The following is a 19,290-nucleotide window of genomic DNA, read 5'->3' on the forward strand; positions in this document are numbered from 1 at the left end:
TAGGAGTAAAGTATGAAATTTTTTTGTGTTTATAGTAGGAAAATATTTTGACTTAGTTACTTAGACAAAGGAAAAATATGATCTTATGTATTTTTTTTTGTAAGATGTGATCATTGATATCTAAATATAACATATTAATATAAAAGAATTATCAATATATCTTTATAAATATTTTGTATATGTATAAAATGTTATTTTTTTAAATTTATGTTAACGTATCTAAGCCGTATTGTATCTTGAATTTTAATTTTTTTTCCGTACGCCCGTATTCGTATCGTATCCGTGTTGTACTAAGTATCTAGGCTTCATAGGAGGAGACCAACAAATAGTTAAAAATTGTTACGACCTTGGCCTTCAAGTTACCAAGAACGAGAGATCAAGCAAGAACTTAAGACAAAGACAACCTCCTAATGCTTACAATGTATCCGTGATCAACCTCGATTCTTGAGTTGATTCAAAGCTTAGCTAGGTCAAAGTGATTGTGGCTAGAAAGCAAAAAACATTCCATTTCAGCTAGGATCTTTACCAGAATAGTGTACTACAATAGGAGATGGTATCGACTTAGCTTGGAAACATGACTAAAAGAACTTCCTATGACCAATAAAGACCTTTTCGTATGGACTGCGACAGACATGCCAAACATTGACCTCATTTTTTTACTGTCACAAGCTAATTGTTAACCCTTCCAATAAACTAGTAGTACAATAGAAGAGGAAGATTAGACTAGAAAAGTAAATAGTTGTAACTATTTAGATAGACTAATTGCTTAAGGCAGATTTTACAAGGGAAGTCAAATACACATCTTAGCTATCGAACATGGTTTTAGTAAAGAAGCATAATGACAAATGGAGGATGTGCATTGACTATACCAACCTTAATAAAGCATGCTTTTGAGATTTTTTATTCCACTCCCTGGTATTGACAGTTTAGTTGAAAAATCTTCCAAATATCAATTATTGTCATTCATGGATGCATGTTCTAATTATAATTGAATTTCTACATTTTTTCTGGACAAGAGAAAAATGCTTTTATCTTGGATAAATGAGTGTATTGCTATAAAGTCATGTCGTTTGAAATAAAAATATGGGGCCACATATCAAAGGATGACAAATAAAGTCTTCAAAGGGATGATTGGCGAGGTAAGGGAGGTGTATGTTGATAACATCATTGTAAAGACCATTTCTCATGAGGAACACGTTGCATATCTCAATAGAGTCTTTGCAAGATTAAAAAAGCACAACATGCGCCTTAATCCCCTTAAATGTATTTTTGCAATGTCGACAAGGAATTTCTAGGCTTCATGTTGACAAAGAGGTATTGAAGTCAACATGGAGCAGTACAAAGCCTTAAGAATAAAAGAGAAGTATAGACTAAATGAAAGGATAATTACCTTGTCAAAATTTATGGAAAAGGAGGTCTATTGCTCATCCATTGCTCACTCCCACTCTATCAACTCTTAAAAAATGGTTCTAATTTTGTGACTCTAGCATGCAAAGATGCCTTTCATAAGCCTAAAACAAACACTGGCCTCACCCCCAATTTGCTCGAAAACATATTAAGGAAAACCTTATACCTATACATGAAGTTGTAGAAGCAATTGTGGTCAACGAAATAGAAGATGGCAAAAAATCAATGTATTTCATTAACAAGGTACTACAAGGACAATAGCAAAAATACCATGTAGAACAAATTGTTGTCCCTCTAGTCATCACAGCGAGACAAATACAACGCAATTTTCAGGCTTACCCTACTGTGGTACGAACTAATATCCCCCTAATTCCAATTCTTTACAAACCTAACCTGGTTGGCAGAATAACATGATAGTCCACGAAAAACAATTAAAGAACAACTCTTGATCGACTTCATTAGTGAGATGACCAAGGAGTAGAGGAGCTTGAAAAGAGTATGAACCATCTATGTTGATGGGTCTTCTAACTCGAAGGGGGCGAGAGCAAGCATAGTCTTAAAACAATGGAGAAGGATTAGTCATTGAACATAGCCTCCACTTCACCTCTCCCGCATCAAGCAACCAAGAAAAATATGAAGAATCTGACTACTATAAAGGAGCTAGGGACAAAAGAAATAATTCTTCGTAATGACTCACAATTAATGGTGTCCTATGTTAATGGAGAATACCAAGCACGAGAACCAACTATTTCCCATTACTTAGCAATGGTGAAAATAATGTGCACCCACTTTGAATTGAAAACATCAGGGTGGACGTGCTATCACGGCTGGTAAGCACTAAAAGTGCATGAAATAATAAAACAATAATTCAGAAGACCTTTTATTAAGCATTTCCACAACCGAAGTAGAAGCAATAACTGAAGAATAGTTGTCATAGCTATCCCCATCAAGGGATTCATCTAACTAAGTCAGATATTATATGATGAAAAGGAAGCCAAGAGAATTACCTGCAAAGCCACTCAATACATACATCAACAATAGGCTATACACAAGAGGATTTTCTATCCTTGTGTTGTAGTGCATCACCCCAAACAAAACTGCTTATGCAATGGCCGAAGTCTATGAAGGAATTTGTGAAATTCACCTAAGGGAAAACACTAAGCAAAAATTTGTTACGACCAAAAATTACTGACCACCATAGAAAAAGATGCCTTAGTTTATATGAAGTGTGACACTTGTCAAAAACATATAAATCTTCACATTGCTCCACCAAAAGGAACTCCACATACCTGTCTTGTGGACATTCCACCAATGAGGGATTGCCATTTTGGGTCTTTTCCTCCAAAAAATCAAGTTCTTAAATTTAGCAATAGACCAATCTACCAAGTGGATTGAAGTAAAACCCTTAGCTCAAATCACCTTGGCGAAGGCGCAAAAATTCTTTAAGAAGAATATTTTGAGTAGTTTGGAATTCCTAAAATCCTAATCACAGGCAACAGGACCCAATTCACAGATAAGAATCAACCTTTCATTGGTTGAGCATCCCCATACTGATGGTCAAGCTAAGGTGGTTAATAGAGAAATTCTCAAAGGGCTAAAGAAAAAGCGTTTCAGATGTTAAGGGCATATGAGTTGAAGAGTTAGATAGTGTAGGGTGGTCCTACTACACCACACCTCACTCCACTACGGGCAAAACCCCTTCTTATTTAACCAGTGAAGTCTTGCTTCCTAGCAAGATTGATGAATTGACTCTTAGAGGACTTGAAATTTAGAGAAGAAGGCAATAAAAAAGAATAAAAGGGTCGACTTGGATAACACTGAAGCAGCTAGAGAAGCAATATTGTTAAAGACTGAAGCAACAAAACAAAAAGGAGGGCAAAGTATAACAGGAGATCCCAAGGAAATTTGAAGTTAATGATCTCATAATTAGATGGGTTGACATTGGAGTCCATTAGATTGGAAAACTTGTAGCAACATAGGAAGGACCATATTGAGTTGTTAGAGTCACTGTAAATGAAGCATACAAGTTGGAAACATTGTAAGGTAAACCACTTCCAAGAAAATTTAATGCTGCAAACCTCATATGTTATTTCAGTTAAAATGTATATCTATATAATAAAATGAGACATTCCCCAAATTTTTGTTGCTCAAAGACACAAATATAGATAAAGTGTGAAGATCACTTTAGTCAAAAGGCATGAAGAATACCTAGCTGACATAAAAAACAAAGTGTGAAGAGCACTTTGTCCAAAAGGTGTGAAGAACACCTAATTGACATCGAAGAACAAAGTGTGAAGAGCACTTTGATAAAAAAATGTGAAGAACACTTGATCCACATTGAAGAACCAAGTGTGAAAAACACTTTGGTCAAAAGGTATGAAGAGTACGACATCGATGAACAAAGTGTGAAAAGTACCTAACTAGCATTGAAGAACAAAGTAAAAAGAACAATATCACCAAAAAGTGTGCAAGAACACTCGACTGACATAAAAAGAAATAATTAAAAATTGAACTACGTCCAACAAATGTGAAAAACACTAAGTCAACGTCTAGACATTCAATCAACATTATCCAAACTTATCTGATTTATTAAAATTAATATTTAAGCAATTGTTACAATAGCAAAATTTTGGTCCTTTTTCTAAAATATTAAATAAAATCTAAATACAAAAAAAATAAGTAAACATTCACTTTAATCAATGGAATATGCGTATCATTTAAATCAATCTTTTAAATTTTGATTTTAAATTTTTAGTCTCTAGAATTAACAATCATTAATAATGTTAGTTCTTATCATTAAGAGATATTAAAAGTAAGTAACAACGTAATGACATGTAATATTAAGTGACATGTGACAGATATTAAAATTGAGTAACGAAGTGATGACATGTAACATTAAGTGACATGTGATAGATCATTCTGTATACAAAATGATGTTGTCTTATAATATTTCAAAAATAGTTCATTTTCATCCTTGGCTTTTAACATTTTGAACAATAAGTTTCCTTCTTTATCTTTTGCTTCACCTTTATACTAAGGTGTCTTTTTCCTTCCTTTGGCCATCACTGCAATAGCATTCACACTGCCATGTTCCTTCATTTATGCTACAATAATTTTGGTAGTTGAGAGATGAAGTTTGAATTGATAAAAATTTGAGTTTGTTGGGTTGTATTTGAAAGAGAAAAGATGAGATATTGGTATGAGGAAAGAAAGAATTGGGAAAGAGAGGAAGAGTGAAGTTACTATAGTAAAAAAAGACGAAGTAAATGTCATGAAAGAAGGGAATGTCATTGTAGCAGTAGATAAAGGAAAGAAAAAAGACACACTAGAAGAAGGCTAAACAAGGACCTTAATTGTCTAAAAATATTAAAAGTTGGGAACAAAAAGTAAATTATTTTTAAAATATTATAAAACAACGTTATATATATCTAAAATAAACTGTCACGTGTCACTTAACTTTCCATGTCATCATTCCGTTATTTAATTTTAACATCTTTTAATGGTAAGAACTAACGTGATTGACAATTGTTAATTTTATAGACTAAAATTTAAAGGATTAATTTTAGTCAAGTTGTATATTTCAGGAACTAAAGAGAGAATTTACTAAAAAAAAAGTATCCAATTGAAAAAATACCAAAACAAAAAATAGAAAATTTTTATTTCCAAAAAAAAATATCTTATTACAATTAAACAAATGAAAAAAAAAATTTAAACATCTCCTGCAACAATAGGATTCACTTTGATTATCTCATCTCAACTCAAACAATCATATTCCTATGTCAAAACTAAAATAGTAAAGTCTATTTATTTCTCTTTTTAAATACAATTTTTTATCTTTAAAAGTAAAAAATAATAAAACTTATTTGTTAACATAAGTTTTTAAAAACTATTTTTTAAAATAGTTTTTCATTTTTAGTTTTAAAATCAAAAAATAAAAATAGCCTTTAAAGTGTTGTGTTTTGGTTTTTTCATTTCTCTTTTCAAAATAGTTAAAAATATTTTTAAAATACATATTCACTTGTCTTAATGTATAGGGTTATTCACTATTTTTTTTGTGATATTATCTATTCATATTATTTATATTTATTTATTAAAAAATGATTTTAATTTTAAAATTGATCATTATTTTTAATTTAATATTAAATTATATTTTGTAGTTTTTATAATTTATTAAACTCTATATATATTGATTATTACTTCATAAACAAGAATATTTTTCAGTTCAATATTAATTAGATTTGATATTTTAACAATTGTTTAATTTAATATTTATTTTAAATACAAAAATATCTTTAAGTAAATAAAAATTACTGAAATTAAATATCATATATATATATATATATATATTCATTTAATTTAAAATACTAAATGAAAAAAGTAAATAAAACCAAACACTTTTTTTAGTTTTTAAAATTTGTTTTCAAAAATAAATTTATCAAACAAATTTTTTTAATTTATCATCTTAAAAAAGCTAAAGAGATAAACAAATTTTATTTTTTAATTTTTTTAAATATAATTTTTTAAAATTCAAAATTAAAACAAAAAAACACCTTTAATATTTTTTTATATTTTAAAAATATATTATAATAATTTATTACTTATAAACTTCAATGGAAACTGTTAACTTACATACTCCAAAAATAAAAATAAAAAAATACAAGTGATAATTATGTTAACAAACATCTTTCTTTTATAACAAAATTTTTAATAAGAGATAAATACATTAAACGGCTTTCTATTTTAAAGTAGAAAAAGATATTGAGCTAAAGTAAAATAATAAATTATTTTATAAAATAACAAATTTATTAGTACGTGTAACTAGAGATAGAAATAGGTCAGGCTGTTTGATAGAGACTTATAATCGAATATTTTTAAAGTCTATGCCAGCCTAGTCTATTTAATTAATAAGCTTAATTTAGACTTTTTAAAAAATTTAATTAATTAAATAGATTAGACTTGAGCTTAAGAAAAAACCTATTAAACTTATTAGAATGACTTATTTAAAATTTATAATAATATATTAAATAATTTTATATAAAAATTATAATAGAATAATATATTAAATTTTAAATTAAAAATCTTAATTTTTTTATTAGAATTGAAGAATATCTCTACTACGTACTTTTTATATAACATAATTTTATTTCAAAGTTTCATACTGTAATTATATAGAAAATAGTAAAGAGTAGAATTCTATAATATTGTGTGATAAATATAATATTTCTTTGTTATATTTTTAAAAAATATTGTTGTTTTATATAAGTAACTAATAATTGGTATTGTAGTTATATAATCGACTTTCAAATATAAGAACACAGTAATTATTATAATACATTAGCAATTTTATTTTTTATTTTAATACTAAAATATTATTATTTTCATTTTTTACATAAACAATATTATTAAACATTTAACTCTTATGTATAATTATAAATGGTGTCTTCTTATTATAACATTTTTATTTAAATTTTTATTAGATTTTTATTTTATACAATCATAAATATTTAGAGCATATTTATTTGTATTTTTAAAGACTTTTTTTAAAAGTAATATATATATAATTTTTAAAAAGATAAAACATTTTTTAAAGAATACAAAGAAACGTACTTTTAGTTACTTTTTATTTATATTTGTAATTATTATTGTAATATACATCGTAACATTACATTATTTGATAATTATTTATATTACCGTAATTGTTTTTTTGTTAAATAACATTTTATTAAGGATAAATTTAGAATATAAGGAGTACTCTAACCTGTTATAACTCTAAAATAAATTAATAATACATGTTAAGGGATTATTAATCCAATTCGCATATACAATTACAACTCCTCTCTATTTTTTTTTTTCACATTAGATTCCATACATGCTTAGTAACGTCTTGTGCAAATTTTCAGATAAGCATAAACTGACACCTAATCATTCAAATACCATGTACCACAGTTTCATGGAGACATTGCAATGCAAAAAAGATGTAATATGTCCTAATCTTCAGTATCACACAACCCACAAGCTTATGAGAAAATCGTTAATCAACGTTTAGTTAAGTTCTTTCGCATCAGGACTGCATTAAGCAATAGACGCTAAACGAATACCACTACCTTGCTCAGTGTACTAACCTTCCAAATCTTGTGTAAGGCCTGCACTAGACCTAACTCCAAACCACTACCTGCAGTAAAAAAATGATGAATGTAGTGATAAGCAACATGTCATTCATATTTTTTCTCGGCCTCTTACTCTCCATAGTTTTCCACAACTGTTGTTATAAATCCTCCTTCCATTAAAATAATTGCCTTCTCCAAAGATTTTTTCACACCCATTAACTCATCTCAAATTGTCCATTATCCATCACCCACACCTTCTTATTAGTCATGTTGAAAACAGCCTTAGGTATAAATTTGTCAATGCAATATTTTCTGCCTATTTATCTTTTCAAAAACTAAAAGAACAAATATCGTCAAGTACTTGCGTGACATTAGAATCTATCCATCCATTTACTTGCTTACAAGCCCATACCACATCCCTCCACCAATCTGAAGCATTGAGCTATCTCAAAAGAAATTAACATATCTACACATGATTCATATCACACCCATAACACATCAAAACACGAGTTTGGAGACTTTAAACATCTCCAAACCCATTTACCTAAAAAGCTCCAATTGAACCATTCCACATTTCGCATCCGTAGACCGCCATCATTCTTTGGCATCCATACTCTTTCCAGTTTAACCTAAGCTATTTTTAGTGATTCTTTTACGCCACTCCAAAGAAATTAACGTTGAATCTTCATCACCTTTTTAGTTACATCCGGTGGCATTTTTCAAAAGGATAAATAATGTAGTGAAGGACTATTTAAAACATCATTAAGAAGTGTTACTCTACCCCTAATAGAAATGTATTTATACTTCCAAGATACTAGTTTATGATTAAGCACCTTATTAAGTTTTTGCCAAACAATTTTTCTTAGTTTACCCCCAACATAGATGCCTAAATACCGAAAAAGCAATAATCCTACCTTACAATTTATAAATCGAGATGCTATGTCTAAAAAATCACCTATCACATTCACACTCACAATACAACTCTTATGAAAATTAATTTTAAATTCCAAATATAAGCTCAAAGCTTTGTAAAATAGCTTTTATCATCCATAAATTTTGCTCAATAACTTTGCATATGATCAAAGTATCATATAAAAATTATAACAATGAAATTTCTAATCCATCACTAACTTTAATTTCTAAAAAAGACTCTTTAAGATAGCACTTCTCATCAATCTTCCACTGCTAATAAAAATAAAAAAAGAAATAAAAGATTGCCTTATAAATAAAAATAGTTTTATGATCACGGTAATCTTAAACCTTAAATCCTGAGCTTTAAATTACTATTAACAGAGTAATGCTTTGATCTGTGATGAAAAAAAAATCCTAATAAACATGTAAAATTGTAAATAATATTTAAAAAATTATAAATAAAAACTAATTATCTAATATTATAAAAACTAAAAAAAAAAGCAATAGTATACCATCACAATTCATAAGAAATGAAATTATAATATTATAAAAATAGTAAAATAAAACAAATTCTCAAAATAGCTACTACCATTGACGTAAAATAATGTTAAATATTAATAAAAGATAGTTATATGTAATATTTAATTAAAAAATAACTACAGTTATGTAAAGTAACAACATTATTTTTCTTTTTGTGATTTTATTGTTTAACAATTTATAAATACTTTCCAATGAACATTAGATAACTATGTAAATAATATATAATGCAGATTAGTATAAAGAATATACTAGGTATGTTAAACTCCATGGTTTGAGTGTTAAGACAGACAAAAACGTATTACACTATTTCAGTCTTTCGTAACTCATTGTTAAAGTACTATCGCCTACTCCATTTCAGCTAAAATGAGACCGAAGATAATATTTATTTACATACAGTATATACATTGTATGCTCATGCCTTCTCCTCCCCAAAACACGAGCAAAATTTGTTGAGAGGATTGGGCCAAAATTCGAAAGAGTCAAGAACTGGATGCTATATCTTCAATGAAATGGATGATTGCTTTCAAATGCCAGCAGGGATGAGATCCTTTTCAACATCAGTTTTGTGATCATCTTCCAATACCATCCAAGGTAAAACAGGACCCTGAACATCATACTTGATTAGTTACAAAGTCTAATTAATTTTCGAGGTTACTGCAACGAGCAGTAAATATAGATGCTATACAACATGCTATATAAGTAAACGTGATAACTAGCAAAAGGATATGATATCACATCCTCCTCCAAAGATTGATTGAAGAAACAAAACTACAAAGTATTCAATGAAAACAAAAACATTTATTATATTAAAAAAACAAAAAATGTAACCAATACTTCTAAACCACTGCCTTTAGAATACTAGTTAGCATTTACCAAGACCCTTATTATTATTGCATTGCACCTCATTACATTTTTCAGGCGTTCATGATGAAGTAACTAACCCATCCATCTAAAACATAGAACCTGCAAATTGACAGCTTACTACCTTTCCTTGTCGTAGTACTTTGGGAGGCATTTTTGTCATGTCAACCACTGTGGATGGTTCGGCCACTCTAAGACCACCATCAACAACAAAATCAAGACCCTGAACAACCAAAATAAAGGTGTTAAGTGCCTCTCTTTTAACTGTTCTTTTTTCATTTTCAAATAGCAAACTCTTTGGGTTTGGTAAAGCGGCTAGAGCCAATATTCTTATAATAAATAGGATGCAAAGCATGTGTTCAATCACATTCTTATGGGAAAATGAAAAATATGATTCCCTAGAGAAAGATGACTACGCAAATTAATGTACAATGTACATGATATGGTCTATTTCTAAAAAGCATAATACTAGTTCCCTTTTTCTATAGAACAGGGGCCAAAATAATTATTTCTATATTTAATTTATACTGACAAAACACATTAACACTTAATAGGAAGAGTAATACCTCAGGTCCATACGTATCAGCTATCATAACTGGATCAATCATCCACTCATCTTCTTTCAGGAACTTGATGCTAAAAGAAAGATAAAAAAATTCCAAAGTAATATTGAGGTATAATTATCAACTATTATTCTCCATATTCTTATCCAACAATTACGAAAATTTGGAGGAGGAAGAAGGGGGAAAAAAGAAGGGGGGGGGGGGTTTGATGCCCTAATGAGTAATGCACTTACTGTGTGTGTTTACAACCTTGACTTTAGATGAACTTTGATTTTGCAAAATTGATTTAGGATTAAAATTGAATTTGACAAAGTGATTTATGTTCTGAAATCTCAAAAGCAAGTTTTAGTATAAAATTCTTGACTCAATGCAAAAAGTTAACAAGAGTTGCTTTTACTGGAATCATGTTTAACCACCACATAATCATGCAGGAAAATAAATTCCAAATAAGATTTCATAAACAAAAATCCATTGAAACATAAGAAATGTGGGTTTGGGTGCTGAATGCCAAGCCAAACATACACAAGCACAATGATCAAAAGTGGCTGCCGAGGTAGCTGAGGTGGGATGGAAAACAGCCACCTGCCTTAGATGGCCTAAGGCAAAAAGGATTGGACAAAGTGAGCAATGCGGCTGCTGGCTGCATCAGGGTGAAGTGGTTGATGCTCCTTGATTATGCATTTTTAATTACTCTCACTAAAATGCTTGGCAGAAAAAGGATGTTATTAGAATATATAAAATTATTCACTATTGTCTTGATTATATCTTGGAATATCATTTAGGATTAATTTCCCTATTTTCTCAATATCTCTTAGGATTACTCATCATATTTCTTCATCTCATGATTTATTTCATTTGTATTATGACTATGATTAGTATAAATATGAGCTAGTGCTTAGGTTTCAAGAACATATCATCACATTGTAATACATTCCTGTTATGAATAATTATAATAGACGTATTAGGATTAGGGTTTATGTTAATGTTATAATAACGGACTTGGCCAGTAGGGTTACATATGTATCCTTATATATATAAGGGTCTCTACACATTGTAGAAAATCCAATTCCAGCACACTAATCTCTCTATCTCTCTGTTCTCTCTCTTAATTCTACATGGTATCAAGAGCCTTCTAGGGTTACATTCCTGTTATAAATAGCTATAATAGACGTATTAGAATTCAAATTTATGTTAATATTATAATAACGGACTTGGCCAGTAGGGTTACATATGTATCCTTATATATATAAGAGTAATCCAATTCCAGCACACTAATCTGTCTCTCTCTGTGTTCTCTCTCTTAATTCTACATGGTATCAAGAGCCTTCTAGGGTTCCTCCTTCGTTGCCACCGCCGCTGCCGCCACCACCACCGCTGCTGCAAAAAAAAAAATAGAAAAAAAAAAAACAGCAGCTTCAGAAAAAGGTCGACCATGGTCACTAGAAGAAATTTTCATCCCCACAGCAATTGAGACGAAACCCAAGCAATTCCATCACTGTTTGTGGATATACAATGTCTGAACGTGATAGCCAAAATGTGCAGGATGCGCAGCACAAGGGGACTGTTACAGATATTGTATTTCTATCCAAACTTACCAATGTTAAGTTGAATGGAGATGATACGAATTATATGGAGTATAAGTATTTGGTTGAGATTAGCTTAGGTGGACTGGGAAAGGATAATCATTTAACTGAAACGACACCTATCAGTCCTAAGGATGTTGACACATGGACGATCCTTGCGTTGCTAGTAAACTTTGTTAATAGGCGAATACAAGTGATTATTACCTATTGCAAAACCGTGAAGGAGTTGTGGGACTTCTTGTAATTTATTTTTGGGAAATCTGAAAATTTGAATCAGTTGTATGCTCTCTTGCTAGAAATTTATTGACCCAAAAAAATAAGCAGAAAAGGACTACTTTTTGGAGTTTAAGAAACATACTGAGGAGATACAATTTCTTTTAGCCTGCAAAACCATTGACTTAACAAAAGAAACTTATGGCTTTGAGTTGGCTCTCCGGACTTGATCCAGAATGAGGGAGTTTGATCTCAGATTCTGTCAAGTAAGCAGGTTGATAATCTTACCAATGTCTTCTCTAAAGTTATGCTGTCTTCCTTTGAGGAACTCAAGAGCACTACAGAAAATGAGTTTCTTGACCACTCTACCTTGGCAGCCCAATACAGTCACCGTGATGGTTGCAGTGGTGGTAGAGGTAGTCGTGGCCGTGGACGTAATGGAGGTCGTGGTATTGTACAGTGCTATAACACTGGCAAATTTGGTAATTATCAGAATCAGTGCACTCACCCTCCACATAATTAGTCGTTTTTTCACTCACAAGCAAGGTAGTTAAAATCAGGATTTTACTTCAAATCGTTAAGGGAAGTAAAAATCATAAATCGAATCGTAAGATTTTACAAAAATTATATATACATGAATATAAGTTTATATTTTGCATATAAAATAGCTGAAATTAAAAAATATATATTAAATCACTAAAAGTACTCAAATAATCCGTATTCCATAAGAAAGCTATCAAGCATAATCCATAATGTAACAAATTAACAACCCAAAATATCCAAATCACCGTGTTTTTGGTAAATTACAAAGCACAAACACCAAAATAGCATAAGAACTACTAACTAGTAATATTCTAAGAGTTCTAATTTATTTTCATGATTTTTCTTTCAAACTAATCATCTATCTTGTTCTGTTGTCTTTTAGGTATCATGCTTCTCTAGTAAAAAAAGCATCCCCGGTCCACTTATTCTTGGTCACTGATCGTCGTCATTATATTTCTAGCAAGAGCTAATACTTGTGTTGTGTCTCTCTCCAATTTCTAATCTCCTCCACCATGCTTTTTTACCAATTGTCCTATCTTCCTTCTTGGCTATTAAAATAGTATCCTAGTCATGTTCTTTATTTTGATCATCTCCTTCACATACTTTTCAACAGTGTGCAATTGCATCAGTGCAGCCACCACTACATTGCAAGGTATTTTTCCTGCTACAATGATCGTGGCCAGAATAGGACACACATCACGTGCTAAAGGGGAAACAATGGGACACCCTCCCTTTTTTTTTTATTTTTAAAATGCACTGTTCTAACCCTTTATTAAGTGTTTGAGGACATTTCCTTCTTTATGAAAAATATATTATAAAAACAAGAAGATTGCATGAATTCAGTCTCTCATTCTTCCTCCATATGAAAAGTCAGGGACTTGAAAGGTCACTTCCCTCCTCACCTACTCCATTTTTTCGGAGAGATCACCTTTTCTTGCATCTAGCCATTTTTGCGGTGAATGTGTAACGGTATATGTTTGTGCGGCTCTTCTCCTAATTGTAGAAGAAAGTTGTTGCTAGTTATAGCTCTAGAAAAGAAAAGGATGTTATGTAGGATGAAGTGTGAGAAATCAAAGTAGATGAAGAAACTAAAAACGAAGAGAAAGAAAATATCTACAAAAGTAAAAATGAGGAGTGGCAATGAAGAGGATTATCACTTTTAGACTTAAACTTTATCATATGACAATATTTTTTATGTATGTACGATTTTTGCATGTATCCAATCTTAACAACATGCTATGGTTGTGATAGTGTCTCTGTCTTTTTGCTCTATGATAATATGGTAGTATTTTATTTTTTGTATGTAAGATTCTTTAGATATGTGTTTGTGACTATATGTTAGATTGACAATATATTTTTTTTGCTTAAGTGACTATCTATAATAGTATATTTTATATAATATGAGACTTATGCTATAATGTTTTACACTTTTAATTGGAATGATCATTATATGATTATTTTTGAAAATTTCTTGAGCAATATGTATGTAATTTTGTGTACATAACATATTATGTGTATCACAAAGTTTTTAAATAGCGATCATCCCACTATAGCGTTTTAGGGTCAGTCACTCAACTTTGCTACTTCACTGCTTTGGTCTCCATCCCCTATTTCCCTTCCCGACCACCTTTTTTCCTATCTTTTTGATGTTTTCATTGCTATCCATTGTTGCAAGCCATCTTTTAGGATAACTTATTTAACTACCACCCACCGAATCTGCCCCCCCATCCCAAGATCAATCAAACCTTGCCAAACAACCCATGCCTAGATCACACACCCACACACATGGGATTTTTCGAAATCATATGTCAAAACCTAATTGCCATGTTTGACCATTGTGTGGTAGTGCATTCTAGCCACTCTCCAAACAATCTTAGAAATACCAGACTTATGCCATCCCCCTCATTCTAGATCTGCCCTTGGTTGATTAGTTGTGGGTTGTGGATCTTTATTCAAGTTTTTCACTATTGTTTGGTATCATTTTCTCTCTCCTCTTATTGATACATGATCTCCTCTACTCAAATCTGCTATCTTTGGTTTGCTTTGTGCATTGTGGGAACTTGGAGGCATCATCCTAGGTTTGCAGTTATCTTGAGTTATTAGCCTAGCCCCATAGCTATTCAAAGATATCAACTTGGTCAAGTGACTTTCAAAGAGATATCATATTGGCTCCATAGCTTTCCAATTGGCCTGGGACATCCCAGAAGATCATCCTAGCCCAATGGCTTTCCCAGGAAATCAATTTGGCCCCAAGGCTTTCCTAGAGAATCATCCCCACTACATAACTTTCCAAGTGAATCATCCTAGCCTAGCTATTTTAGTTTTACGGCCACAAATGTTATTGTTTAATTTCTTTTTATCTAAAAACTAATATTTATAACAAGCTTAAAACTTAATGGGCTTTAACTTGAGGAAGTGTTAAAATCATAGTTGTTAATTTTGGATAGCGGCTGACCCTTAAAACGCTATAGTGAGATAATGTATAGTGAGATGACCACTATGTAAAAATTTTATGATACACATATTATATGTTATATAAACAAAATTGCATACATAAGACTCAAAAAGTGCTCATGATTAACCACATAATTATCATTTCAAGTAAAAGTGTAAAACAGTATAACATAAGTATTATATTAGACAAAATATACTATCATAAGTAATCACATAAACAAAAAAAAATATATTGTCAATAACATAGAGTCAAACACATCTAATGAATCTTACCTAAGCAAAAAATAAAAAATATTACAAACTGTCATGGAGTAAAAAGATAAATACATTACTACAACCATAGCATGCTGTCATGAGTCAAGACTATTACATAAACAAAAAATATTGTCATATGATAAAATTAAAGTCTAAAAGTGATTTCCTAGATCTTAATCTAATCAGATTTTATTTTCGATAGATAATCCTCTTCTTCATTATTATTCTCCCCTTTGTTACTTTTGTAGATGTGTTATTCCTCTTCTTCAATTTGTTCATTTACTTTTATTTCTTACTCTTCATCTTGCATAAGACCCTTCTCTTTTCTAGAGTTAGAGTTTGTAGCAACTTTTGTTTTCAACCAGGGAAGAGCCGCACAAACAAGTACCATTATATAGTCATTGAAAAAATGGTCACATGCTGGAGAAGGTGATTCTCTAGCAAAATAGAGTGGGTGAGGAGGGAAGTTACCGTTCAAGTCATTGAATTTTCCTATTAAGGAAAAATGAGAGATTGAGTTTATGCAGTCTTCTCTATTTTTATTAATATATTTTTTATAAAGGAAATGTCTTTTTAACCCTTAAAAAAAGGTCAAAACAGTTCATTTTGAAGGGAAAAAAAATAGGGTTTCCCATTCTTTCTCCTTTAGTGTGCGATAGCACGCGAGTGTGCCCTGTTCTGGCTGCAAACAGTGCACAACCATCACAACAGGAGAAACACCCTACAACACACTGGCAGTGGTGGCCAATGGTCGTGCTGTGTCGGCATGATAGTGCCGCTATAGCACGCTATTGACAAGTATGGTTAGATTGTATCAAATAATCACAATTATCTTGATCATATCTTGAAATATCTTATTTTATCCATTAGGATTGATTTCCTTATTTTCTAATTATCTATAAGGATTGGTTATCATATTTCCTTATCTCATGATTTGTTTCCTCTTTAGTTCTAACTATGATTAGTATAAATATGGTTGGTGCTCTAGGTTTCATGAAAATATGAATACTACACAACAAAATACTATTCAAAGTCTTTACTCTCAATTTCCTCCATCAATACCTAAAATCCTATTTTTTCAACAGGTGTCTATCTAAATGGGTATTTCATTCCTAACACCATCTGAACTTAATATTAGCCAGTGATTCAAGTAATAAAAAAAAAAATCCTAAATATAGTATTGAGACTTACTTGTCGCCCTGAGATTTACAATTTAGAATCTGAAGCTCCCTTTAACTTCTTATCCTATGCTCCTATTCACACAGTGTCGTGTCTATTCTGGATTAAAGCAACAGATTTCCCCCTTTATTCTCAGTTATTTGTCACTGAGTTCCATTTGCATTGGGTTAGATGGTGCAATTAAATTAATATGTGTCTAGCATTATCAGTTTTGATTCTTTATGTTTTAATGTAATGTAATGTAAAGTAAGGGTTTGTTTCCATTTAAATGCTATTTGATCATGTTTGTTGTTATATTAATAATTTTAGTTACTTGTAAATATCTGTATCACTTCAATGAAAGTGATGTGCTTCTGGGGGGTGGCCGCCTCAATCTATCTTTTGTCTCACAACAACTCTGGTTACTAGAAAATAATATTTTTTTCCAAGGCAAAGAGGAAAACAGGATCAAACAAATTAAACAAACCTTGTACTTATTAATGGTGCATCCATCTCTTTCAGTATTGCTTGACAAATGGCATCATCAGGCATACGGACACCCACATTTTTTCGTGATGCATATTTGGCAGCAGAAGTCCCAAACCTTATGCACTGCTTAGGTAATTCTTTGCTTGCAATTAGGATGAATGTGTACTGTCACACAAACATAACCACAGTTAAAAATAACACGGTAGTTATTAGGAGGTAATCATCATAGGATTTTAAATACACATTCACAAAAATTAATGATAAATGAATTGATAGAGACATCCTTGCACCTAACAACTACAATATGAAGTTCCTTTTTCCTTGAGATTTTGGCAAACAAATCTGAATGTGTTTAAATATAGAATTTTTTTTTCTTTATGCTAAGATACACAAACACATCACTTTTATCAAGGTCATTCAACTTGGTAGAAAACACCAGGAAATAATGAGAACCTACTTGATAGTATGAAGTATTGCAGTAATTCATGGTCTCTACAAAAAATAGCAGGTTGCACCAACTAAATTCCTCCCTCCAAAAATTGTTAAAATGTTCATAAATTCATCAATTGTTTTCTCTTAAGAACCAGATAACATACTTACAGGACCAGGTAAGTAATGCTTAACAGCTTTGAATAAATTTGCATGGCCTTGACCATCACCACGTGGAAATCCGGCTGTGTACTTGTCTATGTCCCGAAATGAGTGGCACAAGATACTAAGAGGCTGCAAGTAGAGTTATCATAAACATTAATGAGTGGAAGTAATATTACTAGATACAGATATACATCAAGAAAGTTGTTGTGACAAACACAATCCAACCTAAATAAATGTAAAGTAATTGCAAGTACGTGACATGCACCATAATGTGAAAAGTAGCAGGCCAATTGGAAGCACATCAACAATTGACAAAGACAAGCTACACTTCTCACCTTTGAAGCTTCTATATTCTTGATTCTGCAACACAACACTACACCCAATGTTAATGGAATAGAAAATGAAGCATCCAGGAATAATAGTGGTTAAGATCGACAAGAGAAATGCTACCTACCTACGAAGACGTTCAATGGCTGAGTTGCTTCTGAGGTCACATGCTATTGCATACCTACGTAAACAAAGAAAACTCAACACTGGGTAATTATGGACCCCCATCAAATTATTTACATGTGGATCAGAATAAAATGAATGTTAATGGATAACAAGACTGCTTTGTGTGTGTGTGTGTGTTTGGATACACAGCTTAATTAAGTGCTTATACCATAAATTTAACTACAGATTTTATTAGAATGAGCTAAAAAGAGTTTATTTTGATAAATTATATCAAGAAAATAGAGCTTAAGGGAGTCATAAGCTATTTCCATAAACTCTTCCAAACAATGCCTAAATGGCTTTATATAATGATATCATAGTTGAAATGTAGAAACATTGTGAAATTATGGCAGTGGATAAAGGAACACTCACAGGGTATCAGTGGGAATAACTCCAACAGCACCTTGTTTCAAGAGATGGATAACTGGTTCCAATTTCCATGAATCAGAAGCAGATGGGTTTGCTTCAATGTACACCAAACCACCCTCCTATTCATAAACCATTATTAATTTATCAGTTAATTATCATTAATTAATCAATCAATCAAATCCAAGTCAACGGTTGCATTAAACGTGGCACGTTAAAAGAAACAAGATAAAGGGAATAGAAGAGAAGAGAAGAAGACCTTGGTGAAGCGAGAAGCAGAAGTGTATTTGAGACGCTTGGGGCTGCGCTTAGTGCCCATGGATACTACGCGGGACTTGTGGCTTCTGGGTAAACCAAACGACAAATGGGTGCTAGGAAACGACACACGAGAGCCGAAGAATGAAGGAGCGTCAAAACGGCATAGCTTATCACCACAAACGCAAATCATTTGCATTTTGGTTTGAGTCAAGTGTGTAAGGGTAATCTGCTACAACAAATTAGAAGGTTGAGGAACGTGAGCATGCTCTATTTCGCCAACCCCCAACTTTTCCGTGTCACTCTGTGCCTTCTACCTATGCTGTGGCCTGTGGCCTGTAGCAGTGATCAATGCAAAAGAATTTTCTGGTTAGCAGTGTTCATCATCGTCGTCACGTTTTCTAACGACGCCGTTTAATAGTTTATATTAGTCCATGATGCTTGACAATGCATTTTTATAGTTTTAGCAGTAAATTCCCACACTGGATTACGGACCAA

General features: G+C 31.5%; 1 protein-coding gene across 1 annotated transcript; it reads right to left on the minus strand.

Annotated features, from left to right (window-relative positions):
* Positions 1 to 9,185: 9,185 nt before the first annotated feature.
* Positions 9,186 to 19,180, minus strand: LOC113862928 (uncharacterized protein YciO). The gene is made up of 9 exons (XM_027496236.1): positions 18,797 to 19,180; positions 18,544 to 18,659; positions 18,134 to 18,187; positions 18,015 to 18,039; positions 17,686 to 17,808; positions 17,084 to 17,250; positions 10,394 to 10,463; positions 9,952 to 10,050; positions 9,186 to 9,570 (listed from the first exon to the last, which is right to left on the minus strand). The coding sequence occupies exons 1-9, from the start codon at positions 18,989 to 18,991 to the stop codon at positions 9,490 to 9,492; spliced, it is 930 nt and encodes a 309-aa protein (XP_027352037.1). The 5' UTR covers positions 18,992 to 19,180; the 3' UTR covers positions 9,186 to 9,489.
* Positions 19,181 to 19,290: the final 110 nt, after the last annotated feature.

This window comes from Abrus precatorius, unplaced genomic scaffold, assembly GCF_003935025.1.
Source record: "Abrus precatorius isolate BTA unplaced genomic scaffold, Abrus_2018 Scaffold3, whole genome shotgun sequence".
In the NCBI taxonomy this organism is placed as follows: Eukaryota; Viridiplantae; Streptophyta; class Magnoliopsida; order Fabales; family Fabaceae; genus Abrus; species Abrus precatorius.

Excerpts from the sequence above, each read along its gene's own strand:
- LOC113862928 (XM_027496236.1), bottom strand. The coding sequence starts at position 18,991 with ATGCAAATGATTTGCGTTTGTGGTGATAAGCTATGCCGTTTTGACGCT. Across the intron at positions 17,251-17,685 it reads AGCATTACTTACCTGGTCCT|TACACATTCATCCTAATTGC; the intron begins GTAAGTATGTTA and ends TTTGTGTGACAG. Across the intron at positions 10,051-10,393 it reads CTGATACGTATGGACCTGAG|GGTCTTGATTTTGTTGTTGA; the intron begins GTATTACTCTTC and ends TTGGTTGTTCAG.